The 19,109-nt window shown below is 44.5% G+C and overlaps 1 protein-coding gene across 1 annotated transcript in view; it reads right to left on the bottom strand.

The window, feature by feature from the left end:
- The window catches only part of OXCT1 (3-oxoacid CoA-transferase 1), a 129,831-nt gene that overhangs the window by 103,939 nt on the left and 6,783 nt on the right, over positions 1 to 19,109 (bottom strand). Inside the window, exons 2-6 of the mRNA XM_090276144.1 lie at positions 16,894 to 17,002; positions 15,361 to 15,451; positions 10,185 to 10,320; positions 6,799 to 6,948; positions 2,824 to 2,930 (exon numbers count right to left, since the gene is read on the bottom strand). Of these exons, the coding sequence (XP_090132270.1) occupies positions 2,824 to 2,930; positions 6,799 to 6,948; positions 10,185 to 10,320; positions 15,361 to 15,451; positions 16,894 to 17,002 (593 nt within the window). The remainder of the gene's footprint in view (positions 1 to 2,823; positions 2,931 to 6,798; positions 6,949 to 10,184; positions 10,321 to 15,360; positions 15,452 to 16,893; positions 17,003 to 19,109) is intronic.

The following is a 19,109-nucleotide window of genomic DNA, read 5'->3' as shown; positions in this document are numbered from 1 at the left end:
GAAGACCAACAATCAGAAGTGTCTCCTCCAGCTTTAGTTATAGACTCAAAGACTTTCTATAGACTAATAATCCGTGAATCCTTTCAACAGAGCATATCACATATTCTGTTAATAAAGTTTTGTTCTTTTTTAACATTTTTATTTATTTTTTTCAACTACAGTTTACCTTCGATTGAAGTTTTATAATTATTTTATAAATAAAAAAATATAATACCCACTTCATTCCATTATATAGTTTTTTACAGGGTTGAGGAGAACAAGGACTATTTTTTATGTTAAACACAAAGATTTTACACAGAAAAATAAAATGGATGTTAATAAGTATATTTAAAACTAATTTCCTTAAATCTTTTAACTGGGATTACATTTGGTTTCTATAGTTAAATGTTTCACTAAACTTGCACCTATTAAAATATGAAGACAAAGAAGCAAGCATTTCATATGAGAAGGTAGAGCAATTATATTCCCTATTAAAGAGAAGCCTATCGCTGAAATTATATGAAACATTCACTGGTGATTTGTGAGTCACCTACAAAGATCACTCCAGAGAACCAATTTCTAATGACATTTTTGAAAGTAAAACACCCACATTAGACCTTAAGGTATAAAAATTTCAAGAGGGTGCCAATTTGGCGGATGCTTCTGCATTCCCAAGTTCCTAAACTAACATGCTTCCTCTAACCATAAAAATGCAAATATATTTTTGTTTCTGAGAGTATAGAACATTTCCTTGGTAAAGTAAATAGGTTTTTAGAGCTTTTAGGCCACCGATGTTGATTTCACGTGGATTCGAGGACAGGTGTGTCCCAGAGGCGTCCTTGTGCGCTTTCACAGGTCCATCTGTTGGATTCCGGATGAGGGCCAGTATCAAGAGCTCCCAGGCAGAGCGGCCAGAGACAGAGGCGGGCAGGGCTCTCCCAGGTAACGAGGGCCTGGACACACCTCTGTACCGGTCACCCCACTGAATGTGAAGGTCGCCCTATAAGTCAGTGACTTAAGAATCTAAGTTATTTGACCGTTGGTGGTAAATGTACTCATTTCCCATCAAGCTCAATGTTGATTTGAACCATAAGCATAAAGCCTGTGCTTAGAATAACAGCTCTTATGCAGTTTTTAGACACCACACCAGGCAACGGCGCCCAGGGTACGTCTGTGGGAATTTTGAGGTCATTCATTTACCTTTGCTCCTATACAATTTCATTGTTCTTTTTTAAATAGCAACTCGACTTTGCAAACATTACACCAAAGTGTCAAGAACGGCAGGCATCGTGATGCAAAGTGTCTTCTGTACCTGCCAAAATTAGTTGTAATTCCAAAAACTAGTTGAAGTAAGGGAATCAAATACAGTGTTATAATAATATCAATGGTTCTTCAGAAATGAACGCAAACAACATGCGAGTAGTCACTGGGGCTGGAATTGTGACCGCACAAAAAATGCACTTGGGAAAGGTAAGAAATTGCTAACTGCAAGTAGTTAATGACAATATCATGAGAAAAAAATAACTTCTGTAACCTAATAGATGAAGTTTTTAATACCAAACATTTTGAAAACTTTATGTGTATATTAAAAGGTGGCATAATTTAAAAAGTCAACTATATAATCTATAAATCCAAAATATTAAATACTTGGTATTAAGCCAGCTTAAGGTAATCAAAAGGTCTTAAAACCTATTAAGCCTGTGGATTAAGATCTTTAGCTACCCAGTTAATGACAAGTAAAGTTAAGCATTATTATAAATGTTTTCAGACAAAACATTTACAAGCATTTCCCAGTAGACGCCAATAGGAGAGGAAAAAAGACCTGACCTAAATAATTATTAGCAATATCTTTCCCAAATATCAAAGTAACTTATGCATTTTAAAACAATGCATGTAAATATTGGGCTGGCCAAAAGTCTATTTAGTTTTTTCTGTAAAATAAAAGACAGATTTTTCATTTTCACCAATAATTAAATTGATTTGGATATTTTGAGTATGCCGGCTAGCTCCCACGTGGTATAACGTTGATCGTTCTCAATGAATGTCTTGATTTGATCGCTGTCAACTTCAGCTGGTCTACCCGACCGTGGAGTATTGCCCAGTGAGGAATCTCCAGTAGGAAACTGCGCAAACCACTTTGACACGTTCGATCAGTCACAGCACCTTCTCCAGATATTGCCCAAATCTTTTTTGTGTGTTTGTTGCGTTTCAGCCTTTCTTGAAATAATAAAGCCTGATATGCTGAAAATGTTGCTTATTTTCTTCCGTCCTCAATATTAAAGTGGCTACAGAAAAATTCACCAATTTTGGTACTTTTTTTAAATGCACGCTGATATGACAGCTGCCACAATACACTCTAACAAAATGGTTTTGAATGAAGTTAAAGACAACTGAGCACTACTAGAGCCGTCTTACAGAAAAAAACCAAATGAACTTTTTGACCAACCCAATTACAATATCAAAATTAAATATAACCGTGTGTTTTTCTCATATTCTCAAAGCATGTCAATATCTTGACGACTAAAATTCAGAGGGGAAAACATAATTTGTATGTGACTAAATGCAACAGTATATAGATTCAAACAGTTAACAAGCAGAGCAACGTGGACATTAACCAATCAGAACAGACTCCCACAAGTACTCCTCACCTGTGAGCCACTGTTCAAACACACACACACACACACACACACACACACATGCATGTGGGTGTTTGATTTTAAGCCACTTTTAAATAACTTTTTAAATACCAAACACAGGAAGATACCCATCTCATAAATCATAATTTAGGAGATACAAAGTTCCTGAAATGCGTCACATCAATATGTTTTAAACCCACCACGCTACCTGAAAATTATGTTTCCGGCACGGTCCGCCTTCCAGGCTTTCACCAAGGCAAAGTCCCCAGTGATCGCTTCCTCCAAAATGAAATGCTGACCATTAAACTCTCTCACCTGCAGGAGACAGAGAGGACACGGTCAGGTATTTGCACACCTCCTGTGACAGTGATATGTGCTCTCACACAGGCAGATAAGCAGGACAGAAGCTCAGTCAGGAAAGGTTTCTCGGAGAGAGAAGAATCTAAACGGAGACCTCAAGGATAAGTGCGTGTGTTGCTGGAAGGGGGAACTGAGGGAACCACATGTGCAAAGCCTCAGTGACAAGCCAGAGCTCGGCCAGTCTGAGGAACTGAGGTATTGACTGTGTGTGTTAGGATTTCTTATTTCCTTGCATAGTTTACACATAGTCCCTCTTTCCCTATACCCCAGAAAAAGAAAAAAACAAACGATATAATTTTCATGAAGTGACCAATGTGTTGTTTTTATAAATGAAATAGTTACGAGTCCATGCATCGCTCCTAATTAATCTATAATCACCTGTTGAGATTTCCACTGGAATTCTTAGAATCTGTAGATGGATTTGGAGAGAACGGACATGCCCTACTTTCCCACCCATATAAGCGTAATATTTCTGAAGTCTTCTTTTATCTCTCTGAACAGTTTTATCATCTTCATCATCTTCACCCCAAGAGCTCTGTATATACTTTTTAGGTTCACTCGTAGGTACGTCACGGTTCCTGATGCTACTTATGAACGTTATGTTTTATTCTATTACTCCTTCTCCTCTGTCACTTCTGCTCTAACGAAAAGCTATTGCTGTGCGTATGTTTACAAAGGTGGAGAACACAGGACGCGTAAGGGAGGAGCAGAACCGCGACGACGTTGTTAACAACGTCCCAGCTGCGCTCCATCCATCACCGCCCTGGAGTGGACTGTGTGGAGGCGGAACGCCATTCCCTGTCCCGCTGCGCCCCCAAGTGGACACACTGCGTGGGTGATGGAAAGTTTCAGGAGCACGTGTGGGTACATTAACTTAACTATCGTTTAAAAGTGAAATGCCTCCTTAAAAATATTATCCCACCTCCCTGCTAGGAAAGATTAATGAACTTACAGAATCCCTGATGAATGAAGATCTTACTGATGTGGACTTAGACAAATTATAGAGAAGATATTAATAAGCTGCACATCAATATGTCATTTCTTGAAGAATCTCATGTATTTAAGAGTCATCACTATAAACATCAATGGTAACATTCACATATGGAGTATTTTACATACACATCTAGAAAACTACACATAGATCTAAATACATGCTAACCCAGGGAAAAGCTTTTTTAAAAAATGGCTTTCTAAAATTCTAACTATATAATTTCCTAACCAATATATACACCCTAGCAGTTGGTTTTAGCTATTATTCTAAATTTTTTAAAAAGGAGGGAATTGGTTTTGTCAAACTAGCTTCTACACTCACTTGAAAAGGTCATGCATTTCACAGTCTCCACTTCATCCGTCGGTCATTTCCCACATCCTCTCCAATCAAATGTTCACCACTCCAGAAACATCCTCTGCTCTAGGAAAACCGTGCTTTAAAGGAGCCAACGGCCTCTGTTTCCAAATCCAGCGGTCACTTCTGAGGACTCCACTGCCGACCTCGGCACACACTGATCACGCCCTCCTTCGTACAATTCCCCATCTTTCCAATCCCAGACTCCCCCGGGTTTCCATTTCACTCACTAGACACTTACCCACTCTTCTGTCCTGCTCTTTCAAGGCCTCGTCCCTATCTTTAAAAAATGCAGAATAGGTGTTCTCTCTGCTTTCCAGCCCTCGCCAGTCATCTAGCCCCACAGACTTGAACATGGCACGGAGATGACTCCCAAGTTCGCACCCTAGCTCCGAGAACCCCTCCCGGAGGATAATGGGCACCTTAAATGCACCAGGTCTCCGCCGCAGCCCTGGGACGGCCCCACGCCTGGCCCGTCTCAATGAGCAGCATACTGAGTCTTCTATTTCCTTACACCCAGCACCAACGCATCAATATAATTCCCAATTCCCAGCACCTCTCACAAACGCCACCGGGACCCCTGTGCATTCCCACCTGGATGAAGATAACAGCCTCTCAATCGCTTTCACGGCTGCTGCTCTAGGCCCTGGTGGCAGGGGTTCGGGGGGACCCTCACCTCCCAACAGCCACGACTTGCCAAAATGTAACGCAGGTCATCCCGTCATCCCCACCAACTTTCCGTCCGCCACTTACCACGCAGTAAAATCTAAGCTCATGTGGTCTGGCTCCTGCCTCTCTGCAGCCTCCGATCCTACTGCTCTCTGCCTCGCTCACTCTGTTCCAGTCTCACTACCCGGCTGTCCCACACCCAGGGCAAGTCTGCCCGGGACCTTGTGCTTCTTCCTTCTGACTAGATCACAGCCCTGTGACCCTGGCCCAGAGCAGTCTCCTATTTTATTCAGGTCTCTACCAAATGCCACCTCCACCATGGGGTTTCCCTGAACCCAACCCCAACTCCGCCTCCCTGGCCCTGGGCACTCTCTCTGCCCGGCCCTCCTTGATTTTTCTTCACAGCACTTGCAGAATCTGTTTGTCTATCCGTTCTCTCGTCCGTTCCTCCGCAATAGGGGGGCTTGGTCTAGGCCACCCTTCCCACCACGCTTAGACCAGTCTCTGGGAAAGAGTAGGAGCTTGATATGTATCACTGAAGGAAGGAATTCACTCACTTTCTATGACAAGCAAGGGAAATAAAGAGCTAGCAAGTGTCATTTCAAGAAATCTTGTCATATTTCTAGGGGATACAGACAAAATTACAGAACTACTAGATTCACGCATCTGATCCAGGACTAAATGAACCCGGGTGTTCCAAACAGATTCTAGTCTATCCTGTGTCTTCCCAGGGTGCACGAATGCTCGCCAGCTCTCAAAATATTAGCCCAGTTTTTCTGGGCATTCTTACCTGTATTACTAAGATCCATTTCAATAATTAGACTCCTGGCTCTTACGTTGTCAAGAACTTTGTGAACTTAATGAGGCAGTAAAGAAAGAAGCAAGAATATAAGAAGAGTTCATAAAAGCTGAGTCCATCAAGATGACCTTAAGCAGAAAGGCAAAGCTCCAGAGGAAGGACACATTCAGTGACCTTTCACCCTCCCTCAAAGAGGAGGTGGAGCTAACCTCCTATAAGCAGAAAGGTGATATGGGATCCCCCCTGGAGTCTAAGGGTTCACTTCCCTAGAGATGAGCTGAGCATTTCTGCAACCCTTGTTGACTTTCTTAAGCCACGTGGACAGGGAGAAGGGAAAGAGTCTAAAAACACAGTCATGACATAATAGCCTGTGTAAGTTGAAAAGTTGGCTCAAATCTGAGTTATTTCACACCGCCAGAGTTCTATTCTTTTCTAATATGTGAGTGAGGTTACCAAGCATAAGGGCAGCTCAAGTGTGTTCAGTATCCAAAAGGAAGGAGATAATGTGACGTCTCCACTCATTCCACTACGTAACTATTACTGTCTCTCCTTTTTTTAAGATTGTAGGCAAATTTGTGATTTCCTTGGCTTTCTTCGTCCTTCAAACACAGGAGAGTTCTGAGCATGAATAATTTCACATATGTGTGTGTGTGTGTGTGTGTGTGTGCATACTCAGACAGCTACTCTATTTTCCACCTCAGCATAATCAGTAATTATAAAGGCCCCTATATTTGTAAAAATCTACCCCCCAAATTAGCTCAAATATTAACTCGCACACCTTCTGCGAGTGAGTTTCCTATGATTTCCTTACTCCGGTTTCTATGAGATTTCCATTACTAACCCATGCTCAGTCGGGGCTGGAAATTTTACCTGACACACTCACATCAGTGGATGACAGTGTGTGTTCTCACCCAGAGGTGACTTTACACTCATCTCCCCAACAAGCCCCCAGCACCCTAGGCTGCCAGCGGCACCCCGTGTCGCCGGGATGACAAGACCGCCCTCCTTACCTCTCTGGGCTTGCTGGCAATGGCGATGCTGCCGTCCGCGTTGTACTTGATGGGCGCCCCTCCTTCTTGCACCAGCGTCCCGTAGCCCGTGCTGGTGTAAAACGCAGGCACGCCAGCCCCGCCGGCACGAATCCTCTCTGCCAGTGTGCCCTGCAGGGAAGCGAGCAACGCCCATGGCAGAAGGGGCCGTGGGCAGCCTTCTCCCAGGGAGGCAGAAGCAGCGGGACACCCTGCCTGCTCTCCCGGCGGGCGTGGACCGTGCTAAGCGGAACCTGGCGGGGTAAGTGCGTGCGTTTCCCTAACAGCGCCCGCGAGGAGACTAACTCAGGTCGTCTCTGGACGACCGCGTCTCCATCCTTAACCCGCAGAAGGCTTATTCACATAACCAAACGTGGGGCTTCCACGGCTCCTGCTGGTGTCTGGGCCTCGGTCCGTTTGTAACATTTTTAAATGCATTTTCAAAGCTAAGCTACATCACTTCAACTATCTACATTTAAAACCATAAAATTAAGGTTTGTGCTTTACTGTGTGTTACGTGTGGGCAAGGCCTGAATCGTATCATTAGTGACAACAAGCGGTTATCATAGAACAATAACATAAAACGTTCGAATTTGTTTAGAATTTACTCTAAACCATTCCTGTAAGTATTTTATCTACAACGTCATCTAAGAACAAAATTCAAAGGAGGCAGAGAGAATACCATGTAGGTAAATCGGTTTTTAAAAGCGGAGACTACTTCCATTTTGCTTTAAAGAAGAACAGCTGTACGCAAAGTTTCTCTGTATTTTCTTTCTTTCTTTTTTTTTTTTCCCCCTCTTGCTTCCTGTATTTTCTATTGATCCACTTCATCCCATCCCAGGTGCCAGTCATTTTAAATCTGATGTCTGAGCTCTCTCCCACCCAGAGGCAGATGTAACGGCGTGCGCACCGGGCACGCGCCCTGAGCCCCGACTTCTGAAGGGCCCCGCAAAACCCCAATTTTACACTTTTATGTTCAACTGTTAGGTTCAAAACTTTCTGATTATTATTATGCTATTATTAATTATATTATACATATATTCAAATTTTATTGGAAATAAAACATTAAGAGTACATAATATTTTTTATTTATTTAAAAATATGGTTAACGTGTATTTTTATTTTCCCTGACTCTTCTTTCTAAGGGACCTAATATTTTCTTCTGCGCGTGGGGCCTCAACTGACCTTAATCTGCCTCTGTTCCCACCCCCACCTGCCTTTCCACGCAGTGTGCCCACAGCGGACTCAACACAGGCCCTGAACATCCCCTGACACCCTCCCGAGCCCAGAAACCTGCTGTCACAGCCCAGCTACCCTGTGGTCACATTAGAGACCCAGCTGGCTAATCAGTAGTAAGAACTCAGTTAGGCATTAATGACAAGGTGTTAATACTGTCACAACCCGAAAACAATTTTCTACTTTAATTGGGGCCTTTAACTACTAAACTCAGGAAAGGGACTAATGATCAGGATTTCAAACACTGGGGCATTCAAGCGCGTGGGATATTCTGGGGAAGGAGGGCCTCGTGGCTGAACGGAAAATCTTGCAAGTATCTACTTTTCTACTCCATCCAAGGGACCGAGATGACTCTGCTTTGTGCTCTGGGTTTTGTAAGTTAACAACAGTCACAAAAATCCAACCCTCAAACAATCTTACTACCACCTCTAGTTTAAAATGTTGTTGACATCCACCCGCCCTGAATCACTTCCCTGTGTCCAGCTGGGCGAGGACCTAAAAACAGAGCGTTTCTGCAGAAGGCACATGTGCAGGCGCCCCCAAGCCCCTCACCCCCAAGCCCCAAAGGAAGTCATGCTCCCTGACACTTCATCAACATGTCTTCCTGACTCTCTGGCCACAAAACAAGTTCCAGAGCCAATGTGTATTTCTACGCCACTAAACTGGGGAGGGAGACCCTGGCCTCCTTCAGCTTAAACAAAGAAATATTGAGGAAGTTCCCTTCCCACGCGTGTGCCCTCTGACAAAATAAGGAGGAAGGCAAAAGGTACAAAAGGCTGATTTTCAATAGCACCAAAAAAATGAAGGATAAGGCATATCAACACACAACGTGAACGGGAAAAGTATACGCTATGCACTGAATTATGTCCCCTTTCCCCAAATTATTAAAGCCTTAACCCCCAGTTTGTGACTGTACTTGGCGATAGGCCTTTATGAAAGTCATTAAGGTTAAATAATGTCACAATGGTAGGGCTAGGATCCAGCAGGATTAGGGTTCTTATGAGAAGGGACCCCAGAGTGGTGTTCATTCTCTCTCTCTCTCTCTCTCTCTCTCTCTCTGCCCCTACTGGCCCCCACCAAGAATCAAATCAGCTGACACCTTCCCACCAGAACAATGAGAAACAAATTTCTATTGTTCTATTGTTTAATCCACCAGTCTCTGGTATTTTATCACAGTGCCACAGCAGACTAAGACAGTATATCTTTTGCTCATTAAAAAAACCTTCAAATGAAATCAGGATCAATACCAAGCACAAGGCAACGCCATGGTAAGCACAGGCGCCGGCGCTGCCGTGTGGTCACGTGTGACTGTGACCCTGTGCCACCACAGGTAGACAGAACACTCCGCCACGCATGCTCTCTCTGGACAAGCAGATACTGCGATTTAATTACTGAAAACCTTTTATAAAATTCTGCTACGTTACATTATTACCAGTTTGGTAAAGTCTGGGGTGAGAGTATTTTCTCTTGACAAAAAGAAAGTGGAGTGGGGGGGCTTGGTTTCAGGACCCACGCCAAAATGGAAGACCAGCACATGCAACCTGTAGACCCTTGTTTCACATAAATATCTTCAAAAAGCTTGCACTGCTCTTATAAGCTCTTCAACGCATCCTGTGTTCCCCAAAAGACAGGTAAGGAATATGCTTAGAGATGGTGCAGAAAAAAAGGAGTGGCAACTTGCTAGATTAATTGTGGCAACTGCTTGCTTGGTAATGACATTTCCCTGGAGACGTGGGCTCTGACCCCAGCACTTACTCTGAGGTGGTCAGTGCCAAGCTCAGGGACTTCACTCTCCTGATATGTCTCCGCAAGACCAGACTCCACACAAAGTACTAATTCTATGATGCATATGATTGACTTGAGGATAATCCTCAACCATTTTAGTGAGTCCTTCTGCATGCTCCTAGCACAATTTACATAATAGTGCCAGACTCTAAAATGTATCCCATAGCCTAGATGTTTTTATTAGAAATACCTCTTTTTTTCTAAATATTAGTTGTACTCCAAGAATCGACAGGTGGGCCCTACCAAAGAGCAGCCTGACCTGTCTTGCACAAAGACATCTCTAGGGAAAAGAGGACACATTTTAAAATAAGTCAGTATTATAAAAGAAAAGCAGAGGATGTTCTTACCTGCGGTGTCAGCTCCACTTCTAATTCACCAGCTAAGTATTGTCGTTCGAATTCTGCATTTTCTCCCACGTACGAGGAGACCATGCGTTTTATCTGCTTGGACTGCAGTAAAAGGCCCAGGCCGAAGTTGTCAACCCTGGAGGGAAATGCAAGCAGCGTCCAGTCAACGGAACATCTGCTAGAACATTAACACCACCTCATTCAAAACGTAAAATGGTATGAATCTAAAGGAATCCTCCCTACGAGGCATCTCACCCACATTCTCCCTCAGTCCGCCACCACCTAGAGCCCTGCAAGGGGAGTATTCTTTTCCTACTTTACAGTTGAGGAAACTGAACTTGAAATATTTAAACGATTGCTCCCGCCAACATCTTGGGTAGCGACAGAGCCAGTACTCAAACCCACACCCACCCTACAATTCTACCCCCACTTCCGTCCGTCCCACTGCTCCAAAGTGACCCCGGGTGAGAAGACAAGCAAACAGAGAGACTGGCCCTTGCCCCGCACTGCAGAGGCACATACACGCAGAGGCAACGCCTCTGTCCTGCCTGCACTGACCGCAAAGGGAGGTTTGGATGGAAAACCTCCTTCTGTCCAAGAAAGGGGTCAGGAGCATTCTCGTATTTAAAAGACAGACAGAACCACAGACTCTCGAAATATGGACCTAACTATGAATAACTAGGAACATTTTCCCCCTATCATATTCTTTGCTCCAGAAGACTGAAACCCTTAAACATTTCAACAACAACAACAACAAAAAAAAAAAAAAAATTAGTAAATTATTTACAAACCAGTGAAAAAAAAGCTATACGCAGCAAGAATAATGTCGTATATGTTAAGTGATGCATAATATGGTTTAATATCTCTATTAACGTTGAAGTTCAAGTTATTCTTTAAAATGGTGCACGTAGTCTTGGCTTTTTTCATTAGGTGAAGGTCTCTAAGTTTGTGCCTTTCTTTTCCAAGCAAAATGTACCTAAAACTTCAAGCAAAGTCGATGTGAAAACACATTAATAAACTGAAAGCGTACTTTTCCACTTTTAGTCGCCTTACCCATCTCTACCACTCAAGAGTTTCAAAAATACTTTAACCAGCTAGATAAAGAAAACATTTTGAAGATAATAAAGAGTGCCTGAACTGAAGCTATAAAGCTTGAATATTTTTAAAAGGAAAATAGTGACAACCACAGTGACACATTACTACAAGTACAAATAAAATGGCTAAATAAAAAAGAAGGTACTACCAAGTGCTGACAAGGATGTGGAACAACCAGAACTCTCACATACACTGAGCGGAATGGAAACGGATACACCCACTTTGGGCAAACTATTGACAGCACTGCTGTGCATTTCACATGCTGTGAGTCAGAGATTCCACTCCTTGGTCTATACCCAACAGGAACGCACACTTATGTTCACCAACACACACATACAAGAAAATTCGTAGCAGCACTACTCCTGATGGGCTCCAACCCAAAGCCTCCCAAATGTCCATCAACAGCAGGATGGATAAATACATGGTGGTATATCCACGTAATGGAATATTATACAACAATGAGAATGATCTACAATCCCTGGCCACAATGGGTGACTGACAAAATGTTGAGCAGAAGAAACACAAGAGTACACACTGAATTATTCCTTTTATATGTTAAGTTCAAAGTCAGACAAAACTAATGGATAAGATCAGAGGTGAGGGCAGCAGCTAACCTTGGTGGTGGAGAGGAGAATATTGACTGAAAGGGGCCCTTTCTGGGGAACGAGCCACGTTCCGTTTCTTTATCTGGGTGTCGGTTACATGGGTGGGCGGCCTGCAAACACCCACAGTCTGTACGCCTGTGATAGGGTCACTTTCCTGTTACTCTGTGTTTCAGTAAGTTTTTTGAAAGACAGAAATGTAGTGATAAAGGCCAGAGCACCTCCTAGAAACACAGTCTTCACTTATGAACGTTCCCTCCTCATTCCTTTTGTGTCTCGCGGCTCCTCCCCGATGGCGTCTGTGTCGTCTGCACGGTTCACTCCCCCTACTGTCATTTGCTGAGTTCTGGCTGCGCCCAGAGCAGGTGAGTCAGACCCCGGGCTGCGGGCCGCTCCGAGATCATCAGGGGAAAAGCAGGCAGACCTGTAACCGCACCAGGGGAGAGATGTGCCGACAGGAGTCCCCATGAAGTGCGACAGGGATACTGAAGGTCTAGAAGCGGACAGTCAGAGGCAAGGGACAGGAGAGGCTCACAGAGGGTGAGACCAACAGCTTCGTAGGAAAAGCGTCTTCGAGAGCCGAGCAGAGGTATGCAGGGCACGAGGGGAAGGGACAGGGGCAGCTCTGAAAAGCTATGTGACAGGGACAGAGGCGGGCAGGCCATGCTCCTGCCGGAAGCCACACCGAGTCGGGAGGACTTCGTCCTGAAGGACGGGGGAGACCCTGTGAATAACTGTGCAGAAAATAATGGGATATACGATTCACGGGGGAGGTCCCGGCAGAGAGACGAGGTAAGAGGCTTCAGTGGGTGCTCACACGCAACGAGGAGGGTCTGAACTATGGCCCCGGCAACGGGAAGGGGGCAGAGGGGACGATCTGGGGGAGATCCCTCAGAAGACTCGTTGTCCGTCCTGACGCGGGTGAAGGCCCACTCCAGAATTCCGGCCTTGGCCGTGGGCAACGGTGGAAGAAGATAAGCCTAATGATCGCCAGGGACACCCACGCGTTTGACTGGAAAGGCGGTAAGGACGGTACCTGGTAGGTCAAACCACTGACCCTTCTCGCACCTTCACACCACAGTCCATCCTCACGGGCCCCACACACACCAGTGGCCATTTCTGCTCAACTGACCCTTCCCTGGTTCTCAGAAAGCACCGTTCCCAACCCCTCCCCTCCGCCAGGCAGTCCTGACACCTGAGTGCTTCAAAGAAATCCAGGTGACAGGTAACTGTCGCCCTTCTAGACTTGTTTCGTACCCCAAACCTTCCAAAATACTGACTCTAATAACATTCCCAGCGCCACCCCATGGGTATAAAAATTAGCCACGTGACTTATTCTCACGTGTTTCAAAACAATACTTGAGCCGAAGTAACAAGTATGTTTGTCTATATATTCAATGATTTCTTATTATTTTTTATTTTTAGTTTTTAATATATATTATTTTATTTTATTGTTGTTCAATTAAACTTGTCCCAATTTTTCCCTCCATGGCTCCCCTCTACCCTGCTCACCCCCCCTCCTGCCCCCACCCCACAGTCAGTCCCCACCCTGTTGTTCATGTCCATGGGTCCTCTATACCAGTTCCTTGACTTTCCTCAAAAAACTAAAAACAGAACTGCCTTTCGATCCAGTGACCCCACTGCTGGGATTATACCCGAAGAACCCTGAAACCCCAATTCAGAAGAACCTATGCACCCCTATGTTCATAGCAGCACTGTTTACAATAGCCAAGCACTGGAAACAGCCTAAGGACCCATCAGTAAATGAGTGGATCAAAAAACTGTGGTCATTTACACAAGTATTTTCAAGTGTACGTTTACCACATGGGGCGAATTCCCTGAAGATTACTAATAATCACTTGTCCACTAGAGGGCTCCAAACACCGACGAGTCTCTGTCTCCTGGAGAATTGAGTCCTTCCGCACACTTCCCTGCACGTGGTGCCTGTTTTCCGTGTTTGTGTTTTACCTCCTCCTAATTAACACCTAAGTGAAGGCCTCTCCGCCCTCCAGGTTCACACTTCTGTTCCCTTCAATTCAGCCCCACCGGCAGCGCGCCCATTGTACCTGATGCCAGCCACACCCTTAGAGATCTTCAGCACAAAACCAAGGCGGTGACCTTGGACTTCTTCTCACATCCTGACTCCACCTCCAAATCCACCCAGAATCTGAGCGTTCCTCTCCCTCCTCTGTGCCCTGCACCATCGCTTACCTGGGCACTGCAAAAATCTCCCCGGGGGCCGCTCCTGGCCCCCATGACCTCCTCACAAAGTGACAGCCAAAAGTACAGGCAATAAAATAAAATGCTCCGCTCAAACCCTGTGAGACTCAAAGCGAAGGTCTCTCGGTGGCCTGGATGAGTCCCCAACCTCACTCCTCCCACGTCTCACTTTCCGTGACTCTGAGACTCATGGGCTGATAAGCAGGAAACAGAAAACCCCTGTAAGTGACCAGAGCAGCCCATAATTGGTTGCAGAGAGAAGAAGCACAATTCGGGATACAAAGAAAGGGTAAGAGGCTCCAAAGCCATTCAGAAAGGGGCAAGATCAATGAAAGTTTGAGAAACTCTGTGCTTGGATAAGGCTTCTTTGAAGATACGTAACGTGAGTCGAATTCTGAAAAATGGGAAAGATGTGGATACAGAGACGAAGTAGGAGAACCTTCCAGAAAAAAATAACGGCATAAATAAACCCAGCGAAGGACAAACGAGCACTAATGTAGGATCAATGTTGTACCCTAAATAACCTGGGCTACTTCTTCTAAGCTGCATTTTTGACAACAGGCTAAACTGCCTGTTCAGTTAATTTTTTTAAACTTGCTAACATCTTCAGTCTTTCGTCATGGACAGAGAGCTGATGACTTGTTCTTTTGTATACAAATAGCTTTTCCTTCCTAACTAAACATATCTTAAATAATGAAGGCATGTCATTCATTATTAAAGTGTTACGGTTTATCGTTGACAGTTTTGGGGGGATCCTCCTGTCTTAGGTGCTGGCTGCCTATTTTCCTTCTACCAACACCAGGAACCTTTTTAATGAGGAATGGTGATCCTCACAGATCCTCTAGGGCGATGGCAGAATCACCAGAAAGACTCAAAACAGACTTCAGATTGATTTCTTTATAAATAATGATCTATAATAACACACAGTATAAAGGGATGTCTCTCCATTTTCAAATTCGGGATTCAATTTAAAATACAGATATTTTAACTTTAACAATATATTTGAAATTTAAATAAAAGCATGTCAGATTACGATATAAAATTATGCGACTCTCCTTTACTTATGGTTTTGAAGTATGGTACCAACAGTATGTGACTAAATTGTAACCACCACTCTTGATCTTATTAAACACTATCTTTCGATGTGTGAGTACATCGCTCGTGAAAACGGGGAAATTGTTCATTTCATTGATAGACTTTGTTAAATATTATGGAGAATTCTCACTTCTTCCTCCCCACTTGTGTTAGAACGCACTTACCCTGCATTATTGCTGACGGCCGTGAGCCCTTTGACCCCAGTCTTCAGTAAAGCTCCGATAAGGTTCTCTGGAATCCCACATAACCCGAAACCTAAATAAGCCAAAACATAAACAGTGTGTGAGGAGCGTAATGTTGTTTCAGGGAAAGGCATGTGTTATTCTCTCGTACTAAAAAAGAGGAAGTGTGAAGCACAGTATTACACCTACTGAGCAAAATGCAGAGATATCTCGGCAACTCAATAAATGGTCATAAAGCTGTACCCAAACGTCTGACACCAACCACAGCACCGGGAGCCACTCTCCGGTCCTTGATTCGTAAGCATCAAGCCCAGCGCCATGAGTTAATACGGCTACACAGCCTTCTTCTTGCACTGAACTCCGTAGCGGTTACTGTCCCACTTCACATTTAATGCCTACACAGTCAGTTTTTCAAGCGTGTTTGTTTTATCCGCCTCAGAATATTTTGCAGACTTGGAAGCCTAGGCTAATGACTTTCGTTTCTTTACATGTTCCACAATTCCTCAAAGAGTATTGGGCTTAAAATGGACACTCAATGACTGATCAGTGGAAGGAAGGAAGGAAGGAAGGAAGGAAGGAAGGAAGGAAGGAAGGAAGGAAGGAAGGAAGGAAGGAAGGAAGGAAGGAAGGGAGGGAGGGAAAGAAGGAGGGAGGGAGGGAGGGAAAGAAGGAGGGAGGGAGGGCAGCCCTAAAAATAAGCCTTGACCCTGGTGGCCAAAGCCTAGAAACCCAAAGAAATGTTTGAGTCAGGCAACAAGTTTAATGAGTGTGAGACCTTGGTTCTCAATGACATTCCAAACAAAGCAGCACTGAACTTGGGAGGCTCAGTGAGGGTGAGATGTCTGGGGCTCTCTGGCTCATAAAATGAGGCAGAACAAAAGGAGGGGCCAGATATTGGCTGATTAGATCAGTGCAAACGCTTTAAGTAAAATGGAATTCCCAAAAAACTAGGGCTTTTCTTTAAAAGCTACTAGTAAGACACCACATTTGAAGCTTACGGTTTTCAAAATAATAAAAAAAAAAAAACGAAAATGAATGAAAAAGTAAAAACATAAAGTTCTAAACCTTGCTAGTTTTAAGAAGGGGACATTAATAAAAATAATAGATAATATAATATGTAATAAGTAAATAAAATAAATGTGAATGAATAATAACCAAGTAATAAAATAACTGGCATTTCTTTTAATTTTTTTATTGTATTCTTTCCCATTACCAGTTAGCCCCCTTATACGCCCCTCCCCACTGCAATGACCACACTGTTGTTCACGTCCATGAGTCCTTTTTCCTTTCGGCTCAAACCCCCCCCACTCCCGAGCTGTCATCTGCTCTCCGTCTGTGAGTCTGTCTCTATTTTGCGTGTTAGTTCAGTTTGTTCATTAGATTCCACATGAGTGAAATCATGTTACGTGTCCTTCCCTAACGGCATTTCTAATCTACATAGCTTCACTACTGAGCTTCCCCTGTTTTGCCAAAAACATACGGGTGTTACCATAACAAAAGAAAACCGCTACTCACCACCAACCAGGACCTTGGCGCCGTCGGGGATATCTTTCACAGCTTCCACTGGGTCTGTATAAAACTGGGTACGGCGCCGCGTGCTGGTGGAAAAGTAGCAGACCCGTCCCTGAAACATCAAAAAACAACTTTTAGGGAATAATCAGTTGGAGATACGTCTTGACTTTCCATGGACAGCAATGTATTCAATGTTTATACATACAAGGACGGCTTCACTGTCCTCTTTGAAAGAGTGGGGGCGGGAAGTGGTTCACCTGAAGAGGGGAATGGACATCCTCCAGCCACAGACTAGCACGGGAATCCCTTGGGATCTATGTCTTCTGTTACGTAAGGGGAAATTCTGCGGTGTTTGTGGACACCCAAAAGTAGACCGCCCGTATACTAGCACTCAAATTCCCAATAATGGCTCAGTAGGTTGGAACATTGTCCTGTACACCAAAATGTTGTGGGTTTGATCCCCGGTCAGGGCATGTACAGGACGCAACCAGCGAATGTTTCTCTCTCTCTCCCTCCGTCCCTCGAAAAAATCAATGAAACATATTCACATATCTATAGGTGATGATTAAAAGAATAAATAATGGCGACATCAAGCATCGATTTCTGATAGTGACCCACCGACCTTCCATTTAATCAGCAAATACTTCCCGAGAACCTACTACATGCCGAATAACATCTGTTATTTGCTCCAGTCTAGTAAGTATTAAGACTTCTGCTCTCAGGGAAATTAAGTACAACATTGTAACAGGGGTCCCAAAATTCCCCACAGCCTGCAGTTTGGGGGTGGGGGAAGGGGACAACTTCCAAGGTGCTTTGCATATCTATGGCAGGTAGCTAGTTTCTGAGTCATGCACAGGGCTATGGCTGCTCCCCTTGGTGCCGAGGAGACAGGAGGGGCTCTGATCATAGAATGGTGACGAAAGAGCTTACGGGGCCTGCGGGAGATCCTGCGGGTGGTCATGATTGGTCACCCTACTGCCTGCATCACAGGCCGCGGTCAGGGGTTTAAAATAAGGTGGCAGCCATGTAAGGGAGGGAGTCATGTGGTTTGAAAGGAGGTAGGCAGAGCCCTTGGGTCTGCAAGAAGGAAAGGAGGCAGGCAGAATGAAAGGCAGCAGCCATTGGGTGCGCTGGGCCACACGGTTTAAAAGGGAGCAGAAGCCCCCCACCAGCCCGCCGTGAGGTCTGGTGTGTGGGAAGAGAACCAAATATGCCAGGCAGCTTGGGAGGAGAGCGCCGTGCGGCCTGGGCTGGTAGGCAGGCAGGCCCGCTGCTGCTTTGGCCATGCCCGCTCCAGCTGGCTCCGAAGCCACCGAGGACTCCCCCTTGCAGACCCGGACTCTATCTGGACTCTTGGAACTCGGGACATGCGGAGTGAACTCTGTTAGGACGTGTGCCTTTCCTGGACTTCACCTTGATCCAATGTAACATGGCCCATGCTTTCCTGGACTAATATTCGGAGGCTGATGACATCATACCCCAGATCCCTAAGGACAGAGCTGACAGATAAGGGATGGGGACCTCTGGGCACGTTTTTGGCTTACAACCTTTTGGGGAGCAAGGGAAGTGCTGGGTCTCAGGGGAGAGAGGACAGGGCTCTGGGCTGAAGTGCTCCCAGCCCCGCCCAGGTTGGAATATTGTAAACAAAGACCTGTTTTTCTCAACACTGATAGTTGGGTTTTACATCAAGGCGCTACATGAACGGACCTCCTTTTGCCCAATACCATATAATTGGGCCCAATCCAATCTGGGGTAACAAAACCCTCCTAAGAGAACACGTAAAGAACAGCACACAAAATGACTCATTCCCCAGCAGGGCTTGGGCATTTATGGATACTCTTGAAAAGTAGCAAACTATTGGGTTGGCCAAAAAGTTGTTTAGTTTTTTTCTGTAAAATAAGGTACACCTTTCATTTTCACCAAGAACTTGATTGATTTGGATATTTTCAGTATCTCGGCTATCTCCCACGTGGTATAATGTTGACTGTGCTCAGTTAATGTCTCGATTTGATCGCTATCAGCTTCAACTGGTCTACCCAACCGTGGAGCATCGTCCAGCAAGAAAGCTCCACACGAAGCCTCACAAACCACTTTTGACACATTCGATCACCTTCTGCACACACTGCACAAGCCTTTGTGTTTCAGATGCGTTTTTACCTTTCTTGAAATAATAAAGCCTAATATGCTGAAAATGTTGCTTATTTCCTTCCAGCTTCAAT

The sequence above is a fragment of the Furipterus horrens genome, unplaced genomic scaffold (assembly GCF_987537825.1).
Source record: "Furipterus horrens unplaced genomic scaffold, mFurHor1.1.pri manual_scaffold_5, whole genome shotgun sequence".
NCBI classification, from domain to species: domain Eukaryota; kingdom Metazoa; phylum Chordata; class Mammalia; order Chiroptera; family Furipteridae; genus Furipterus; species Furipterus horrens.
This window is presented reverse-complemented; position numbering and strand designations above follow the sequence as displayed.